Source organism: Tupaia chinensis, unplaced genomic scaffold (assembly GCF_000334495.1).
Source record: "Tupaia chinensis unplaced genomic scaffold, TupChi_1.0 Scaffold143796_1, whole genome shotgun sequence".
Lineage (NCBI taxonomy): Eukaryota > Metazoa > Chordata > Mammalia > Scandentia > Tupaiidae > Tupaia > Tupaia belangeri.
In genome coordinates, this window is record NW_006203646.1 from 2,667,039 (window position 1) to 2,681,329 (window position 14,291).

General features: G+C 41.8%; 1 protein-coding gene across 1 annotated transcript in view; it reads left to right on the forward strand.

The window, feature by feature from the left end:
* The first annotated feature begins 1,223 nt into the window (after nt 1–1,223).
* The window catches only part of IL12B (interleukin 12B), a 17,238-nt gene continuing 4,170 nt past the window's right edge, over nt 1,224–14,291 (forward strand). The window contains exons 1-7 of the mRNA XM_027766963.1: nt 1,224–1,242; nt 1,964–2,174; nt 5,847–5,968; nt 9,957–10,154; nt 10,237–10,512; nt 11,121–11,238; nt 13,366–13,583. Coding sequence (XP_027622764.1) covers nt 1,224–1,242; nt 1,964–2,174; nt 5,847–5,968; nt 9,957–10,154; nt 10,237–10,512; nt 11,121–11,238; nt 13,366–13,583 — 1,162 coding nt within the window. The remainder of the gene's footprint in view (nt 1,243–1,963; nt 2,175–5,846; nt 5,969–9,956; nt 10,155–10,236; nt 10,513–11,120; nt 11,239–13,365; nt 13,584–14,291) is intronic.

A 14,291-nucleotide genomic window follows, 5' to 3' on the forward strand; every position in this document is an offset into this window, starting at 1 on the left:
CCTCTGGAATACTGCAGGATTAAAAAAAAAAAGTATAAGCAGCCACTCATCAAACACTCTGTCAGGGAGGTATGCAAAGTGCATCCATCATATCTCATTTAATCTTCAGAACAAACCTTGGATCAGGTATTATTATTAACCCCATTTAACAGATGTAGGAAATCAAGGCTTAGAGAAGTAACTTCCAGAGCCGGTGCTAGAACTTGGCTGTGTGTGACTCTAAGGCCTAGGCTCTTAAACAGATACTACTTGCCCTTGAGGTAGGTGAACAGACTTGGCCTCACTTTTCTCACAAAGGAGTGGCCCTTGGGGCAGCAGCCTGAATGGAAAACTAAGACTGAGGGCTTCCCTTGAAGTTTCTTTCACATAACCATCCCCCTGTTTTTACTATGATTTTATGTTACAAATCATCTATATTTTTAATTTTGAAAATGTTTTTAGGAACACATGAATAAAGTATTTGCGTCTTTCTTGGGCCTTATTTGTCTTATTTAATGTATGAGGGTAAGGATACATCTGTGGTGGCTCAGCCTCTGTAAATGAAGTACTGAAGCTATTTCATGTCATTTTGTACGAAGTTTTGTGTTCAGTATACTTTGGTGTTGGGCTCGGAGAAATAAATACACTTTACAGAAAGATCCCTCCTCCTCAGCGTGTGACATATTTTAAGACGGTTGTGCAAATCAAAAAAATCGAACTGTGCAGAGCCTCCCAGGGATACCCATTGTGAAAAGTGCACTTACACAGACACATACAAATCGTATCCCACAAACAACACACCACACAAGCTGTTTTCTTCACTTAGCAGAACATTCTGGATAGAGAACTTGAAGCCGGGAAAGCGAAGGCTGACGAGGCCTAGAGAGCTGGAGGTCCACGTCGCTCCAGCCGGCCTGGGACAAAAAGCGGGAGGGAGGAAGTGTGCGGCCGGGAAGCTCCGCTGCTCTCGCTCGGGTTTCCCATTTTACCCCAGCTGAGACTACGAGGAAAGTTGGCCCGGAAATCTGCGCCCGCCAGAAACCTAGCCCAGCCCCCGCCTCAGGAACTTCCCCGGCCGCGGGGCGGGAGTCCTGGCCTGGGATGGAGAAGTCGGCGGCGGGCGTGGGCTTCGGGTCGCCGCTTCGCGGCAGCGCCCTCTGATGGCGGCTCCGGGCACGGCCACATCTGACTGAGCGCTTGGTGCACCTGCGCGTTGTACTGTCTGTGTGCAGACCCCAGGGCGGATGGGGGACACTAACTCCGGTGCGCACCTTTGCTGCACAGCTCTTAGTAATTTAAATTCCCCCTTAGAGAAGTGTCTGTATTCCATAACCCTGTACATCTGCTCAGAGCTCCTAGAGCCACAGACTTGTGTGCAAATGAAATGGGAAAGTGGTCTGGGTGCCCCGTGTGCCTTGCCTGTGGTAGAGACAGTCTACGGGCTCCCTGTGGTAGTTCACGTTCTGCCCCGCTCTATGAACGAGTACCTTTGAGAACAGGATTTGTGTCTTATTAGTGGCACACACATTTTTATCATCTCCCACTCTGTTTGTATGAATGTGCAGGGTGGGGTGCTTAGAGGCACTGAGTCGTGGGTGGTAATAGTATGTTTCTAACATACAGGCGTTAAAGGTGTTAAGGCGGGGGCAGGTGCAGCACCTACACTAAACCCTTTGCCCTTCCTCTCATCCTCTTTGACTTCAGGAGAACTGTGGGCTTTGCTTTGGGGCCCTTGGCATACGGTTGCTTGATCCTGACATGAACTCAGCATCCTCTATGACCTCCTCTTGGCCTTCCTTCTTCCCCAGTCTGGGGAACCCAGGGAGGCTGCCTAGCGCTGTCTCTAAGCACCTTGGAAGTGATGTAAACCCAAAGAAATCAGCATCTCCATCTCCTTCCTTTTTCCCCACCCGAAAGTCATTTCCTCTTAGTTCATTACCTGGGATTTTGATGTCTATGTTCCCTCAGTGTTATTGATGCACAGAGAGAGGGGAGAAAAAGGAACTTCTTGAAATTCCCCCAGAAGGTTTTGAGAGTTGTTTTCAGTGTTGCAACTTAGAACAAGCCAGTTTCTACTTTGGGTTTCCATCAGAAAGCTTGGTAGGAGCAGGGTATATAAGCTCCAGTGGCAGCAACAGCAGCAGAAGGACAGCTGTTCCAAGCCCATCCGACCCTGCAGCCTGCCCAGGAGCAAGGTAAGCACTTCCCCAGCTGCTACCACCCCTTTCCATGGGTCTGCAGGCTGTCCAGGGTATGAGGGCTAGTGTGCTACCCCAGCACCTGACAGCGTCCAGTGGGTGGATTCCTAGAAGCTTCCCTGGTGACTTACTGTTGGGACACCTGTGAAAATGTAGTACCTTGGAGACTGATGTATAAAGTGTTGATAATTACCTATCAAAGTCTGTGAATGAATGCACATTTTTAGGAGGGTTTGTTTTGTCTTATTTTGAATGACATGTATATAAAAGTGTATTCCTGACTATGAATGTTTATCTGTTAAAGAATTGGGCAGAGTTAAAGTCAAGGGGACTTGCCTTAGGTCAGAAAACTTTCCAAAAGCGTTTCATGCAGTCCTCAAAGTGACTGGAGTCATACTCGTACTTCATAACTGCATATTACAGACGATACTTGTCCCCTATTTGTGATGGGCTGGTGATAGCAACTAAATTGATATGCCGGTTCTCCAGCGATTTTGAATTAACTAATTTTGGCCCCACTTTAGAAACGGAAAAGCAATGGTAATGTTTAAAACTATTTCTCGAAGAGTTTTACATCTTGAGAGCTGGGGGGAGGAGGAAATCATCTTTACTATATCAGTGTCTCATACTTGCCCAGGAAAAATTGTGTGCAACAATGCAATCAATTACATGCCATTTTAACAAAGCAATTATTAAACCCCAGTAAATGGTCCACTTTTTTCAATCACAAAAGCTTAAGATATTAGATGGAATTTGGGTAACCTTTTAGAATTCATTTTACTTGGATCCGAAATGGTATGGGTTTTGTATATTTATTCGTTCTACTAATAATCCATGAGATTCTCTCCATGCTAGACTCTGGAGATAAAATGTGTAACAAGACAGACATGATCACTGCCATCAGAGATCAGTGTGGTGAAGAAGACAAACTGGAAAGAAAGAGCTGTATTATTTCCATTGTAGTCAGTGCTAGGCAGGAGAACAGAGTCAGGGGTCCTGACTTCATCTGGACACCATGCTGGGTATTTTGCATGAATTTCTTTACTAACTCCTCACCACAACAGGGTGCCCATTGTACAGATAAAGAGGGGGGGGAGGGGGAGGGCGGGGGTTGGCTTTCTGACAGTGTAATTTGCTGTTCAAGAAAGGCCAGATCCACATGGTGACTGAGGTTCAGGTCCTGCCTGGCCAGCCTGAAACATGCCAGGCATATGAGTGAGTGGCCAAGAAACAGTGAGCTGGAGGACTGGAGGAAAGAGAAAACAGCATAGAAGATGTAAATCTTTCTCTCTCTCTCTCACACACACACACACACACACACACACACTTTTATGTGCACACACATACCCTATCATGATCAAGAAAATTTTCAAAAAGATGGGAGGCTTAAAGAGGTCAAGGGACTTGCCCTCGGTAACACAACTAGTGGCAGCTGGGATGGCAGTTCTGGAGGTCTGCCTGGTGTCCTTTGCATTGTGCCACCATACCATCTAACATGTCTTTTTATTTTTAAATAATTCTCTTTTTAAAAAGTAACAAAATAAAGCTAGAAAACAAGATGCCTACCCAAGTGTCATTGGCATTCCATGCTGGCACCAGTGTTAGGGAGTCTTAGCATGCCCTGGAAAGTAGGAGTGCTTGATCAGGGGGACCTTCATTCCTCATACAAGGGTTTCAAGGATTTAGAAAACCTATGGAAATGACATGAAAAAAATTATTTTACTATTAAGACTCTCAAATTTACCATGGGAGGAAATGTAGGCTGAGGATACTGATCTCTAGTAGAGGCTGACTAGTCAGAGAGCTAAAAGATTACCATGTAATGCCCCCTTTTCTGGTTCTCTGAGTCCAGCAGATTGCATAATGGTTACATTGCTGGACTCCCACATAGTCAGCTGCAGTTCAAGTCCCAGACCCGGTGGCTTAAAACTCACACCAGATACATGTGCATGCACTGGCAAACATCCCAAGAGGAGAATGGAGGAGAATGGATTGTGGTGTGGCCATGCCCCTCGAGAGGTGAATTCTTGCTTTCTATCTCTCTGTCTCTCCGGCGAGGGCACATACACACCTTTTAGTAAAGGAAAAAAAAAACAAAAAAACTCTTAAAAAAAAAAAAAAAAAAAGAGCAAGGCCCACCATCTCCACCCTTCCCAGTGTTCCATGGTTTGAAATGTAGGTGATACTAAAATGGAAGTTGTTTCTTAGAACCACCCCTAGGGCTCCCTTGACCCTGAAGTGCAGTTCACCTGGAATTCTCAAATACATCTGAGGCCCAAAGAGGAAGTTCTAGGCACATAGCCAAAGGGAAAATCCCAGCATGAAGAGAGTATAAAGGAATCACCAGGAGATGCCAGGAATCTCTATTGTTTCCATACCCAGAGTGCTGACATCTGAGTTTTACAGATCCATGTAATTGTAGTACCTCTGTGGGCATTTCCCTTCAGCTGGCATGACTTTTTTTGGCTATCCATCATATACAAAGCAGAGAGATATCAAAACGTTCCCTTATCTCTTCTTCTAGGTATAAGCGAATGTGCTATTGGTTGCTTTCTATAATACGTCATTTCATTGCATCTCTCCACAACTCTTTGAGATAAGCATTATGTCTATTTTATTAATGAGGAGACTGAGTCTCAGAGAGTAACTTTGTCAACATTACACAACTAGTGAGTGGTAGAACCAGAATGCAAACCCACGTCTGCTTGACTCCAAGCCTATGAATGTACTGACCAATGCTCTGTGCCAACTAGTACTTTGCTGCAATCATAATTGGACTGAACCAATAACCATGTTTCCAGGAATCCATGCTGTGATGACAAGACACTGAGCCATGCTCAAGAAGACCTAACTTCTAGTCCTATGTCTGCCACTCATGAGCTCTATAATATAAAAGAGTAAAGTACATTACATGGCAGAGCTCCCCTAGGGTTAGCAGCAGTTCTGACAAAGCTATGATATGTCAATACTCAGTCACCCCTACAAAGGGACGCCCATATTTAAGGTATTTAGCTGAACCATTTGGGCCTTGTTCTTCATATGATTTAGACCAGTGGTTTCTGATAGCATGTTCCTGCAAACACTGGTCCTTTCCAAGATGGATGGAGGCGTTTCAGAATGAAATGAAACCATGATCAAATATTTCTACCTAAGTCTTTAGTGGTGTGTTATTTTTGTAGTTTGAAGATTTTCATTAACCCTAAGAGATTGCTCTTGACTATGCATACAAATGTATGCATTTCATAATTTCATAGTATATATGTTGGTATTTTATGGTCTTCTGCCAAAGAAAACCTTGATTTTCAAGGCTTATGGGCCCTGAACATGAGTTAAACGAGTGGTTTTCAAAGTGTGGTCCCTAGAGCAGCAACAGCAGTTTCATCTGGAAACATTTTAGAAATCCAGATTTTTAGACCTCACCCCCATATCAGCTCTATCCATCCTCTCTGGTGAGACCCAGTAGTCTATCTTAGTAAGGTTCCCAGGATTTTCTGACCTAAGTTGAATTTTGAGGGCCATTGCATTACATCGTGTAGGAGAGAGTAACTTGAGCTTGGAGCAACTGCTACTCTAACAAGAGAAACTAAGCCTCTACAACAAGAGCTGGTGACTAGGTGACTGTCAGAAGTTGAACTTTACCTCTTTATGGCTTTTCCATCTCTAACCCAGTGCTTTACCTCTGGATGTCCCAGCACATACTGCTTTGTGCTACGGTGGTACAGATGTGAAGCTTATCTCCCCAACAGGAGGGAAGGCATTTAACACACTTAGGAAATATTTGTTGAGTGAAAGTATTTGCTCTTAAAAAGCAGGATCCAGATAAAAACATTTTTCCATTCCCAACTGCTCCTACCTCAATGCTTTTTGCATAATAAGCTCTGAATAAATAACTGCTGAATATTGATCCAGATAAATTATGTTTTTTTCTCTCAGCTTTGGGTACTTATCCTAAAAATAAGAGGATTGTATCATATGTCTAGCCTTAGGTCTCTTTCAGTTCCAGATATCCTATGGTTCTCTGGGGATGTTCACACCCAGAGACGAGCACAGAGATTCTTTAACTCACCAAGGATTAGCCTGACAAAGTGAAGAAGAAAGGGGGAAATCAAAATAAAAAACAATGGACATAGAATGTGTCCATGGTTCCCAAAGGTTACTGAATAATTGTTGACATGATCTCTTTTCTTCCCTTCCCCTTTTTTCTCTTTTCCTCCTTCTCTCCTTGTTTCTCCCCCTGCACTCCTCTACAGATGTGTCAACGGCAGTTTGTCATCTCCTGGTTTTCCATGGTTTTGCTGGCATCTCCCCTCATGGCTATGTGGGAACTGGAGAAAGATGGTAACTAGCATCTCTTTATTCTTTACGGAGGCCCTAGATTCCAAGCCAGTACCCTCAGGCAGCCAGTGTTGGGAAGGCAGACTGAAGTTGGTCACCGGGCATTACACTTTACTTGGGGGAAATGTAAAGCTATGTTTCCATCTATCATTTTGAGGCTATCTGTATTGTTTGATTTTCACGCTGGATTCCAAAAAAAGAATTTTTTATTTTATTTATTTATTTATTTATTTTGTGGACTGTGGTGAGAAAGTGATGGTTTTCACCAGTGTTACTAAAATCTAGCTGTTTTGTATGATTAAATTTCCCATGGGAATTTTGGATTTGAAAAGTCTAAGAACCATGATCCATCATCTCCCACTCCACCATATGATATTGCCCCTTTTGCTGGCACTGTGATAACTCACCTCTGACCACACACTGTATAGAAAACATACGATTTTGACTCACATTGACTTGGGTTCAAGTCCTGGTCCTGCCAACTATTGGTTATGTGACCTTGAACTGGGTCACCTTCTCTGCACATGAGTTTCCTCCACTGTGCGCTACTTGGTATTTCAAAGTGACACCTATCACATGAGTTATCTATGAAGACAGTGGACAACTCAAAAGATGGTAAGATAAAAGTAAATGCTAGCTAATATTACCGTTGTAGATGTTTAAAAGAATGTCTCTGATGATTCAACAGAAACTTTTATTACCCCAATGATCAATTAAAAAATTATTAGTAGACTAATAGGATCGATGCTAATAGAATAAGTGTCCTGTTATTCTGGTATCTCACACTGAGTAAATATGTATTAACTGATGGTTGGTTGTACCTCAAAGAGCCTCAGATTTTCTCATTAAAGCCAATGTTATAACATTGGTAATTACTGTCTTTAATAATGCTTCATGTTTATTTAGTACAGTGTCTCATTTAATTATTACAACAATCATGGAAGTAAGTACCATCTGTACCCTATCTACATACGCTGAAAATTGAGGCTGGAGAGATTAAGTAACTTGCTCAATATTCCATACCTGGCGAGGGTGGACCAGGAACTTGGTCACAATTTAGTCTCACTTCAAAGCTTGTGCACTTAAGTACCTGAAATGTTTACAAGAAGGACATGAAGCAATTGTTTCCTGTGTCCTCAGGGAGCTGACAAGAGGAACCAATCATATATTAATGATAAAAAGATTTCAGCTAATGGTCAGGAATAATCTTTTGATATTCAGGAGAGTACAACACTGAAACAGGTGCCTGAGAGATATTTAGGACCATTCCACCATTCTTAAGAATTTCAGGAAGACAGCAGTCTAACCACCCTATCTCCATGGAGTCTGAGAGTTTTAGACCCTCCCTAAAGTAAGGATAAAAGCCTGAGCCAAATGATTATGGCAGATCCCTTTCAACTCTGGGATTTTTAGTGAACTCAGGAATCATAGTCCTTGAATATTTAACCCCTTAACTACTTCTGATTTGGTAAACCACAGAAATTCCAGAGAGTCAATGTGAGAAATACTGAGGGAGCTTGTGACTGGAAAACAAGATGAGGAAATAAAGCCAAGCACTAGCTTCTAGCTGCTCTACCTCAGCTTTCTTTTGCAGTTGCTTTCCTTGCCCTTGGACAAAACTCTTCTAGGGCTTCTGAGTCTTAGTTGTGAAGGGACATAATCATGCCATTCAGTTGTTTTGGGCACAGAGAATAACTAGAGTAATCCAAAGGTGCCACATGGTTTTTGTGTCAGCACAGCTATATCATTTCTAAAAAATTGGGTTCCAAATGTTTTTTTACCTCTTATCTTTGTTACCCATTTGGTAGTTATAAATCCCACTGACATTAAGTAAAAACTTGATATTCCTCAGGTTTTACCCTTGGATGCCAATAATAAGAACCCCTACTTATAGGGCATTTAAGGGCACAGTGTTAAGTTTTTATATGAAGTAGGTTATATAGGTCATCAGGAAAGTCGTGATTTATTTTCTATGTTTTCCTGTGCAAAAATGCATCATGACTTTCCCAACAATGTAATATAATCCACATGTTAACCTTCTAAAGTAAATACTAATATTTTTCTCATTTTAAAAATGATGACACCAGTTCTGAGTAGTTGAATGTCTTACCCAAGGTCATAAGACTAGTGTGAAGGTTAGAGTTGAAAATCCAAACCTATAGCAGTCTAAAATCCAGGCTCCTAACTCTTGTGGTTCTCAAATTTGAGCAGGCATCAGAATCATCTGGAAAGCTTTAAAAAAAAATACCACCGGACCCAGCCCAGTGTTTCTGATTCAGCAACTGAGAATTTGTATTTCTAACAAATTTCCAAATGATACCACTGATGGTGGTAGAATGATCATGCTTTGAGAGCCATTGCACTAAACTATTCTACTCAATTAACAATCAGGCATAGATGAATGAATCTCTGATGTGACATATTCTTTGAGATACTGTACTAAGCCATTCTTCAAGAGCCAATTTAGATACCGGTATTAGATAGATACCCATTACAAAACTTAGAGACCGAAGGTCTGTGTTATAGCTCTTATACTCCTAACTTAGTGAAGTTGCTTAGCCCCTTGACTTCAGTACCCTCCTCTATAAATGGGGAGACTGAGAGCTACTGGACTGCCTTATCGAATTGTAAGATAGCTTAAAAAAAAAAAAAAGACAATAAACTCTCCATTGGTGAGTTTTATACATAAGAAACTAAATTCTTAAATCCCCATGGAAAATTATAAGAGTTTCATAGTGCAGCTGTCTGATTCTTTGGTCTGTGAATAACAGAACTAACAGAGTTTACCATGTGGCAGACACTGCATTAATTACTTTACATGCTTTCTTCATTTAATCCTCACAGCTGAACCTATAATGTCCATATTATTATTATCATTTCTAGATGAGGAAACTGAGGCTCATAGTAATTAATTACCTGGTTCCAAATTACCTAACTGGGAAGCAAGCCAGACTATGAAAAAGAGGCATTGTGTGTCGCCACTCAATATATACCTATTGTCTGCACTCTTTAACAGAAACTAAAAGATTGGAAGGAATGAAACTATGAAGAGCAACCATGGATACCAAAGACAGTGTGGGAGGAGGATGCGGAATGTGGGGAGGTGGAAGGGAGGAAATCAAGGGAAAAAAAGGAAAACAAACATTTAAGGATACAAAAATGAAAAAATTACCTGTTGATGATAATGTGTATGGTAATATCTTTGACTGGACTAACATACAGTGTATCCATATTGGGAAAAAAAAATTAAATAAATAAATTAATTAACAAATCCCCTAGCTGGTTAGTGGAAATGGGATCTCTATCCTGCACAGTCTTTCTCAACACCCTGTATTTTTAAACACTATATACTGTATCTGTCTTTTTCCTGTGAAGTTGAAACTGTGCTGGAAGTGTATCTTTACCAGATCTTTGTCAAACTCTTGTGCTGTTTGCATTTTCTAGTGTATCAAGGTCTTCCTCATCTGCCAGCTAATCTGAAGTTAATTTTTAAAGGCAGCCTGTCAGTTAATGAGCCCATGACAGCTATAAAACTTGCTTCTCTGTTCTATGACCTTGAGCTCAAGAGGGTGCCCAATGCCCTGAGATCACGTCGGCAAGTATTTGCCAAACATTCGTTATGCGCAAGGTTGTGCTTAGGCAGTGGGCTGCTCAGAAGGGAGCAAAAGACAGTCTTGGAGGTCACAAAGCTTACAGCCTGTTCTCTGCTCCCGGTGCTCTCCAGTGTATGTTGTGGAGTTGGATTGGCATCCTGACGCTCCTGGAGAAGAGGTGGTCCTCACCTGTGACACTCCTGAGGAAGATGACATCACCTGGACCTCAGACCAGAGCAGTGAAATAGTAGGATCTGGCAAAACCCTGACCATCCAAGTCAAAGAGTTTGGAGATGCAGGCCGGTACACCTGTCTCAAAGGAGGCCAAGTACTGAGCCATTCGCTCCTGCTACTTCACAAAAAAGAAGATGGACTTTGGTCCACTGATATTTTAAGGGACCAGAAAGGTAATTCTCTTCCCTTGGATAATGTGAATTTTCTCTTTTACTTCATAAGAGATAGAAAAATTAAAAATTGAAAAGGCAAGACATGATCAGTATAGTTAATGAAATAATATCAATCCCTACTGAAACCACCCAGAACCTCTGTTTTTCTTTGCTTTCCTAGACCCTTTGGGTTACCAACATCAAAATTTTATATAGAGAAAGTTTCATGGTCAGTCTGAATGCTTGTCTGGGGGTTTTCTTTAAATAACCTTGAAGGTATTATTGAAGTGATACAAGGTGATACTATTGGATGGCGAATGGAAACTAACCAATGTGTACTGTGCATTAACCAATGTATGCAGGGCATAATAGCACTAAGGTGATAGCCTTGAAAAAGTAGTACCTGGGTCTGATGTGCTAGGTGTGTAATACACTCTGCAAATTGAGCATCACATTGAAACTCTCCCAGTCCTCACTGAACTATCTGTCAGGAGAACAGCAGCATTTCCCAAGGAAATAAATGGAAGAGCGTCACCCTTAGACCATCTGGTGGCCTGTGATTAATTATAGTCAAAATCTTTCTGAAAGAAAGTCCCTAAATATTGAATTTTTGTTCTTTTCCAATCCAGAACCCAAAAATAAGACCTTTCTAAAATGCGAGGCAAAAAATTATTCTGGACATTTCACCTGCTGGTGGCTGACAGCAATCAGTACTGACTTGAAATTCACTGTCAAAAGCAGCAGAGGGTAAGTGAAATCACTCTGGTTTCCCAGCATTCGACTGGAACTATTTCATTAAGAAAATAAGGGTTACCTACTGGTGACACATCAATTCATGATATGGGAAAAACAAAACCAAACCTGCATTTTTCAACCTCCCCCCACCTATTGCATAAATTGGAGAAAGAACATGGAGACTTAAACCAATCCTCTGAATAAATATGTGTGTTAGAACAGGATATTAATGGGACCAGAAAACGGTTTCTGCTGTGTTCGAACCCATTCATCCAAATTGTCCACAATGCTTCGTTAAGGCTCACAGCACCATGGAGAGAGATAAAAGGAGAAATCAAAGCTATAAATGACTTGCCAAAATTAAACCTTGAGTCAAAAATAGAAATAAGAGCTCTAGGACATAAATTTTGGAAGCCTGAAATAGACTCCTAAACTCTGTGAGGCCCCTGGAAATTTTTCCACGGTTACCTTAACTCCTCTTGCTGACACCAATAATCTGAAGTTGACTGTTTGAGCAACACACTTGGCCAGTCCCTGAGAAACCAGTTTCCACAGATGTAGGTAGGCTGTGCGTGACTTAAGCTATTCATCATCAAAGTTCCTGAGCAATGCAGGACAATGGAGCCCATCCTAGGTGATCACACTGGCTTTGTCTCTATTTACCTGAGTAAATGAAGCATTGGGTTCTCACTTTTCCATCTTCCTTTTTTTTTTGGTCAGAGGGCACATATGCTTACCAGAGAGAGGGAGAAAGCACGCTTCAGCCTCTAGGAGAGGAACATGGTCACTCCACAACCCCTTCATTTCTCTACCCAGTCAGGATTTTAGGTATACATACACACATGCCCAGTGTGTTTCTCAACCCACCAGGTCCAGGATTTGAACCACACCCTTGGCCATGTAGGATTCTGGCTCACTCAATCACCAGGCCATGGGCTGGCCCTCACATTCCTGTCTTTAAAATGAAAACACTAACTAAAGAAATGCACACACAAGTGTACCAAGACCTAAGTGCAGATGTTGTTTGCGATGTCTTTGGTAATCAGCAGAGGAAGGATTCAATGAAGTTTGATACATTATCCTCAGGCTTTATGAGCATTCACTGAGCTGAATAACCCAATCTATATGGTCTGTCATGGAGAGCTCCTATAATATGTTCAGAGGAGGAAAAGATGGTTACAAAACCATATATATATATATATATTATATATCTTGATCCTATTTCATATAAAATAAAATCTATGTGTATACATATGGATTAAAATCTATATGTATGGGGACCAGGAAATGGCATAATGGCTACGTCACTGGACTCCCTTGTAGTCGACCATGGTTCAAGTCCCAGACCTGGTGGCTTAAACTCACACCAGACACATGTGTGCGCATGCTCAAGACCCTGCGAGGAGAATGGAAGAGAAGGGATTGTGGTGTGGCCATCCCCCTGGGGGGTGATTTCTTACTTTCTGTCTCTCTGTCTCTCTCTGTCTTTCTGGTGAGTGCATGCACCCTATAGTAAAAAACTCTCAAAAAAAATCTATATGTATGTATGTATCATCTAGATACCCTGAATATTCAGTGAAAAAGGTCTGAAAGGATACAAGGATACAAGCGAGAAATAGCATTTATAACTGCAGAGTGAAGTTAGGGTTAACAGGACAGAAGGAAGCACACACACATATTTCTTGATGCTCATCTTTTATCATTTTAAATTCTTCTCATTAGTATGTATTGGATCAGTGGAACAGTCATGACATAGTTTTGCATAGAAAAATACATCATGACTTTTCTGATGACCCAATATTTTGTCATTCAAATAGAAAGAATGAACTTAAATTTTTATAAGGGGATTGCATCAGGGACCCTGGAATCTAAAAATAAATAAATAAATACATAAATAAACAAACAAACTAATAATCCATGTTCACTTAGGCCAGAAGTATGTAAGTGTAGGTTTCTAAACATTTGTACTGTCTCTTAAAGCTAAGCCTATTCTCCTAGGAGGAGCAGTTTCTTACCCCTGCAGTGAAATTAACCAACTGGAGAAATAGTGTCCTTATACAGACAGCTTCCTCAATGACTCCAGTTCCAAGAGCTGGGTCACTACGGTATAACAAGGGTCGTTTCTGTCTTTGACTTCAGCTCCTCAGACCCCCAGGGTGTGACATGTGGAGCAGCAACCCTCTCTGCAGAGAAAGTCAGAGTGGAAAACAGGGAATATAAGAAGTACTCTGTGGAGTGTCAGGAAGACAGTGCCTGCCCAGCCGCTGAGGAGAGCCTGCCCATTGAAGTCGTGCTAGACGCCATACACCGGCTCAAATATGAAAACTACACCAGCAGCTTCTTCATCAGGGACATCAGTGAGTTTCAGATCATTGTATGTGCTGTGTAAGGAAAAGTGCTGTTTGCCACGTGTTCCCAATGTTCCCTGCATTCTCTCTTTTATTTTGCACCCCGCAAGAGTACAGTGTAGATCTATTGTCAGCTTTTTAAGGAGGAAAGAATTGAGTTGTGGAAAGGTTAAGCAATTTGCCCAGTTCTAAGATCACACATCAGACAATCCAGATTCAGATTCACCCCATTAGAAAAAGCAGGCTCTTGGGACCAGCCGTTAGCGTAATGGCTATGTCACTGGACTCCCATGTAGTCGTCCACAGTTCATGTCCTGGACTCGGTGGCTTAAAACTCACGCCAGGTGCGTGTGCGTGCATGCCCAAGATCCCGAGAGGAGAATGGAGGAGAAGGGATTGTGGCGTGGCCATCCCCTCTAGGGAGTGATTTCTCGCTTTCTATCTCTCTGTCTCTCTCTGTCTTTCTGGCAAGCGCATGCGCCCTATAGCAAAAACCTCTCCAAAAAAAAGAAAAAAAGAAAGAAAAAGCAGGCTCTTTGCTCTATTTCTATTGTGTTCAGGTAGCTTCAATGGTGTATCTAAGAGTCCTTCGAGCATAATATTCACATTCAGAACCAGGGCTTCCCGGCTAATTGCAATTACTCACTATCATTTTATAGCATTTGAAAAGAGATTTCTTTACACACACGTGCACGCACACACACACACACACACACA